The sequence below is a fragment of the Borostomias antarcticus genome, assembly GCF_949987555.1.
Source record: "Borostomias antarcticus genome assembly, chromosome: 31".
In the NCBI taxonomy this organism is placed as follows: Eukaryota; Metazoa; Chordata; class Actinopteri; order Stomiiformes; family Stomiidae; genus Borostomias; species Borostomias antarcticus.
This window is the reverse complement of record NC_140264.1, coordinates 3,866,960-3,873,414: the sequence shown is the minus strand read 5'-3', so window position 1 is coordinate 3,873,414 and position 6,455 is coordinate 3,866,960. Positions and strand designations below refer to the sequence as shown.

General features: G+C 53.2%; 1 protein-coding gene across 1 annotated transcript in view; it reads left to right on the top strand.

Moving 5' to 3' along the window:
• The window catches only part of tsc2 (TSC complex subunit 2), a gene marked incomplete at its 3' end in the record, with an annotated part of 8,050 nt that extends 7,625 nt beyond the window's left edge, over positions 1–425 (top strand). The window contains 1 exon segment of the mRNA XM_084460366.1: positions 330–425. Within this exon segment, the coding sequence (XP_084316492.1) occupies positions 330–425 (96 nt within the window).
• Between the last annotated feature and the right edge of the window lie 6,030 nt (positions 426–6,455).

The window sequence follows — 6,455 nt, the reverse complement described above, 5'->3', positions numbered from 1 at the left end:
TGTTCCTAATAAAATAAGCTGTTCCTGAGAAAAGGCATGAAATTAAATATTTAAACACATTTCAATAAAGATAACAACACGGACACATTCCTGGAAGCCTGACTGACCGTTGGCGGAGCGCAGCGCAGACCTCGCGACGCGACAACAGAAGCGGAGCGTTTCTCCTCGAGGACAGGAGCGGTGCGGTGGGAACCGGGATCCGAGTCGCTCTCTCACGGGAAGCTCAGCCAAACACGATCCCATATTTTAACTCCCGTTTTCCCCTCTCCCGTCCAAAAAAAGAGAAGGAGGATTGAAGTGAGACATCTCTCCCCTCGTCTCGTCCCTAGCCCGGGATGAATTCCGCTGCCGCGGGCTCAACTGGTTGCGCGCACGACGACCCCCAGAACCCGGCGCGGCAAACGCGCACCCGCGTCAAGATTTAAATCTGGAGGAACTGTTTTTCATTCGTCCTTCCGCATTAAACTGGAACGTGGAAAGCAGCCAGACTGGAGTTGAGGCTGGAGTTGAATATTGATGTATCTGAAAACACAGACACACCAATATGCCATCATCTGCTTTCCCCGACAAGGGCAGTGGCTAGTTGCAAAACTAGAATGGAGAAGTAAGACGCCTCCTTCCCTCCACTAGTCTGGGGGTCCACCTTGGGCAAGTGGTAGTACCCCCTAGCCCCCCTACCTGGGGTTACAGGTAACATCCCCATGATGATAAAACAACCAAAAGGAAGAGAGACCCGACCCGGAGGAAGCCCGGGGCCCTCGTCTGGTGCCAGGCCCAGACGGACGGCCCGCCTGCGAGCGCCTGGTGGCTGGGCTTACCAAGGAGCCCGGCCGGGCCCAGCCCGAATAAGCAACGTGGAAGCACCATCTCCTCCTCCATCGTCCCGTGGACCCACCACCCGCAGGAGGAATTGTCGGGGTCGGGTGCGCTGCCAACTAGGTGGCGGTGAAGGCGGGGGGCACCGACGGACCGGACCCGGGCGGCAAAGGCTGGCTCTGGGGACATGGAACGTGACCTCGCTGGGGGGGAAGGAGCCGGAGCTTGTGAGGGAGGTGGAGCGATACCAATTACACCTGGTGGGGCTAACCTCCCCGCACAGCACCGGCGCCGGAACCAAACTCCTGGATAGGGGTTGGACCCTGTTCTTCTCCGGAGTTGCTCACGGTATGAGGCGTAAGGCAGGTGTGGCTATACTAGCTAGCCCCCAGCTGAGCACCTCTGTGCTGGAGTTCACCCCAGTGGACGAGAGGGTCGCCTCCCTGCGCCTTAGGACTGTGGGGGGGGGGACTCTGACTGTGGTTTGTGCTTATGCACCGAACAGCAGTTCAGAGTACTCGGCCTTCCTGCAGACCCTGAGTGGAGTCCTTTTGGGGGCTCCTGCAGGGGACTCCACTGTCCTACTGGGGGACTTCAATGCACACGTAGGCAATGATGGAGAAACTTGGAGGGGCGTGATTGGGAGGCATGGCCACCACGATCTGAACCCGAGTGGTGTTTTGTTGTTGGACTTCTGTGCTAGTCACGGTTTGTCCATAACAAACACCATGTTCGAACACAAGGATGCCCACAAGTACACCTGGCATCAGAACACCTTAGGCCGAAGGTCGATGATCGATTTCGTTATCGTATCATCTGATCTGAGGCCATGCGTTTTGGACACTCGGGTAAAGAGAGGGGCAGAGCTGTCCACTGATCACCATCTGGTGGTGAGCTGGTTTCGATGGCGGGGGAAGCTTCTGGACAGACCTGGAAAACCCAAGCGTGTAGTGAGGGTGAACTGGGAACGTCTGGAGGAAGAGCCTGTCTGGAGAGATTTCAATTGCCACCTCCGGCGGAGCTTCTCAGGCATCCCTGTGGAGGTTGGGGACATCGAGCATGAGTGGTCGGTGTTCAAAGCCTCCATTGCTGAAGCTGCGGCTGGGAGCTGTGGCCTGAGGGCCATAGGTACCTCAAGGGGCGGTAACCCTCGGACACCGTGGTGGACAGCGGTGGTCAGGGAAGCCGTCCGACTGAAGGAGGCCTTCCGGGATATGTTAGCCCTGGAGACCCCAGAAACAGTTGCAGGGTATCGACTGGCCCGGAGGGCTGCGGCTTCGGCCGTGACCAAGGCAAAGCAGCGGGTGTGGGAGGAGTTCGGAGAAACCATGGAGAAGAACTTTCGGTCGGCACCAAAGTGTTTCTGGAAGACCATCAGACACCTCAGGAAGGGAAAGCGGAGGACCATCCAAGCTGTATACAGCAAGGAGGGGACACTGCTGACCTCAACTGAGGAAGTTGTTGAGCGTTGGAAGGAGCACTTTGAGGAACTCCTGAACCCGACTAATCCACCCTCTACGATCGAGGCAGAGCCGGAAGATGATGGGGGTCGTCAATTTCCTTGGAGGAGGTCACTGAGGTAGTCAAACAACTCCACAGTGGCAGAGCCCCAGGGACTGATGAGATCCGGCCAGAAATGCTGAAGGCGCTGGGTGTAGAGGGGCTGTCTTGGTTGACACGCCTCTGTAACATTGCGTGGAAGTCTGGGTCAGTGCCGAAGGAGTGGCAGACTGGGGTGGTGGTCCCAATATTCAAAAAAGGGGACCAGAGGGTGTGTGCGAATTATAGAGGCATCACATTACTCAGCCTCCCAGGGAAAGTTTACTCCAAGGTGCTGGAAAGGAGGGTCCGGCCGATAGTCGAACCTCAGATCGAAGAGGAACAATGCGGATTTCGTCCTGGTCGTGGAACTACCGACCAGCTCTTCACTCTCGCAAGGATCTTGGAGGGGGCTTGGGAGTTTGCCCAACCTGTCTACATGTGTTTTGTGGACTTGGAGAAGGCTTACGACCGGGTCCCTCGAGAGGTCTTGTGGAGGGTTATGCGGGAGTATGGGGTGAGGGGGTCCCTACTTAGGGCCATCCAATCCCTGTACACCCAGAGCGAGAGCTGTGTCCGGGTCCTCGGCAGTAAGTCGTCTTCCTTTCCGGTGGGGGTTGGCCTCCGCCAGGGCTGCGCTTTGTCACCAATCCTGTTTGTGATTTTCATGGACAGAATATCGAGGCGTAGCCGTGGGGAGGTGGGTTTGCAGTTCGGTGAGCTGGGGATCACGTCGCTGCTTTTTGCAGATGATGTGGTCCTGATGGCATCAGCTGCCTGCGACCTCCAGCACTCTCTGGATAGGTTCGCAACTGAGTGTGAAGCGGCTGGGATGAGAATAAGCACTTCTAAATCTGAGGCCATGGTTCTCAGCAGGAAACCGGTGGCCTGTCTGCTCCAAGTAGGAAATGAGTCCTTACCCCAAGTGAAGGAGTTCAAGTATCTGGGGGTCTTGTTCACGAGTGAGGGAACCATGGAGAGGGAGTTTTGCCGGAGAATCGGAGCAGCTGGTGCGGTTCTGCAGTCGCTTTACCGCACTGTTGTGACGAAAAGAGAGCTGAGCCAAAAGGCAAAGCTCTCGATCTACCGGTCTATCTTCGTCCCCACCCTCACCTATGGTCATGAAGGATGGGTCATGACCGAAAGAACGAGATCACGGATACAATCGGCCGAAATGAGTTTTCTCCGGAGGGTGGCTGGGGTCTCCTTGAGAGATCGGGTGAGAAGTTCAGTCATCCGGGAGAGACTCGGAGTAGAGCCGCTGCTCCTTTGCGTCGAAAGGAGCCAGTTGAGGTGGTTCGGGCATCTAGTGAGGATGCCTCCTGGGCGCCTCCCTAGGGAGGTGTTCCAGGCGTGTCCGGCTGGGAGGAGGCCACGGGGGAGACCCAGGACTAGGTGGCGGGACTACATCTCTGCACTGGCCTGTGAGCGGCTAAAGATTCCCCAGGCAGAGATGGTTGATGCTGCTAGGGAAAGGGATGTCTGGGGCCCCCTGCTGGAGCTGCTGCCTCCGCGACCCGACCCCGGATAAGCGGATGAAGATGGATGGATGGATGGATGCTTTCCCCGACGGAGGTTTTTTTTTTCCAGTGGACTATCCCCTGACACAGCGGCAGGTAGCCCTACTAACACACGCAGGTTGCGCAAACGTTCTACATACGGCCGCTATAGGTGTATTCCTCTGCGCCACGTGCGGAAATTACGCGGCCATTTACGGAAACGCGAGATCTGCCTATTAGTAGCCGCTACGTAAGAACGTCACGTCATTCATAATTTTAGGCTTATGAGACTAGCACTTTTGAGAAAGTCTGATAATTGCTCTACCACCGTTTCGGTCATACAATGGATGTGGGTGGGCACCTTGAAAAATCATTCAAAAACATATTAAACTCTCGATTTCAAAGACAAGAAGCTCACCGAGGGTGTAAGTGGTCTCCGTTGGTGTTCTGACATCAAATTCGCCGCAAAGTATGAATCCTGTAGGGTTTTATTGATCATTTTATGAAATCCATTGACTTGTATTGACGCGACCGTTGTAGATGTGTAGATCAATCCGCAGAGGGGATTCAGGAAGCAGAACTACTTACGGTAGCTATTGTTATTGTTTAGGTTGCTAGGATACCTAGTTTGCCCAAGTTTACACACGTATGTGCTGCGACTAAATAGTTCTATGCTAAAAATTTAAAAAAGCCTTTCCAGATGAACTAGAATCTTACTTTATGGCAAATTATGTCAGAACACCAACTAACACCTTGGTGAGTTTCTTGTCTTTGATATTGAGAGTTTAACATGTTTTTGAATGATTTTTCAAGGTGCCCACCCACATCCATTGTAGGACCAAAACGGTGGTAGAGCTATTATCAGACTTTCTCAAAAGTGCTAGTTTTGTCAACGTTTTGATCTGAACCATTGTATATGATCACAAGTAACCTTAAAACAAGGCTAAGCATGATTTTTCCCTTTACTACTCCTTTAAGTTATGTATAGAAGGACTAGAGTACGTTGGATATTGGATCGAAGGATTAAAGTTGTTCTGGCAAAGTCTACAGTTCTATCTGTCGTTGACAGGGCTGGTCTACAGTTCTGTCTGTTGTTGACCGGGCTAGTCTTCAGTTCTATCGTTGACAGGGCTAGTCTTCAGTTCTATCGTTGACAGGGCTGGTCTACAGTTCTGTCTGTTGTTGTCAGGGCTAGTCTACAGTTCTATCTGTCGTTGACAGGGCTAGTCTACAGTTCTGTCTGTTGTTGTCAGGGCTAGTCTACAGTTCTATCTGTCATTGACAGGGCTAGTCTACAGTTCTATCTGAGCAGACAGGCTCAGGATGTTCCTCCGCACCGACGCCGTCCGCTCGCCACAGCCCCGCCCCCGAGAAGCCGAAGTCTCAGTCCTCGCAGGCCACGCCCCCGTAGTCCCCCGTGCGGCGGCAGGTGCGGTCGTAGAAGAGCAGGGTCCGGCGCTCGCGGTCGTCCACGCCGCGGACGTGGCGCAGGGGCGCGGGAACTGGCCCCGCCCGCAACCTCTCGCCACTTATATGTACAGTAAGTGTGCAGTATGAAATAGAATAAACTATATACTGTATGTACCAGTTAAAACCTATTAGTCTTATTTCCCCCTTTTGTTATACTTACACACTGTAACCCACGGCGGGCAATAACAGCAAACACAAGTCTAATCAAATCCAGTGTGATGTTCTAGTAAACGCTCCACCCACACAAGCCTGTTGATGAGAAGACTTTCCTTTGAGAGACCAAGAGATTGAAAACAAACCATATAGTTTGGAAACAAACCAATAAATCAGACAACTGAACAATATCATAGCCTACAGTGCTTTTATTATTGACATTATTGTGTTATTCCAGATAGTGTATGTGATTACAGACTAGACCCGTGTAGGGCTGCCATGGCCAGAGGAACGTGTTGTTGAGTATAATGACAGCTTCTAATATCAGACCCCAACTCCACATTCCACTCCGCAGTGTGTGACTGTACTTTAGCCACAACACACAGCGCTCTCGCATCATGTGCGGAGGAGAAGCTTCTACTGCAGGGTTCTCCGGTCAGCTCGCGCTCCTCCGGATCATAAACCGGTCACATGCTACCGTGGCAGACCAGAGCCCTGTACTACGAAGCTGGATTACGGGGTTAGCGCGATAACTTCAGGTTCAAGACTGGTTCATCCGTATCACGAAGGTGGATCTCTTTTCACCGCGTTATATCGCCATGGTAACTTATGCTGGCGAGCTAACCTGCTCGGTGGCAGGTTCAATTCCAGATTACGGCTCGACGCTATAAAAACACCGGTAGTCAACCAGTCAATACATGCGGAAAATGGCTTGTCCCTTCTTAGAGGATCCCGTGGAGCTCGGTGCGCGAATAGTTAGAGGGTCTCTAAGGAAGTCGAGAGTATTTATAATTTATATTTGGTCCCTTCATTTACGTCACGTAAAGACCTCTGTCCCTCCTGAGCTCTCTCGGTCTGTTGGCCCAGCGACCCCTGTGTCTCGGGCTTCTGGGAGATTGTCTAATGGGAGTCTGGCCGAAGCCGTACCCCCGACCCCCCTCCCTCCCCCCTGGGGACAACATCACCCCTCGGGGCGGG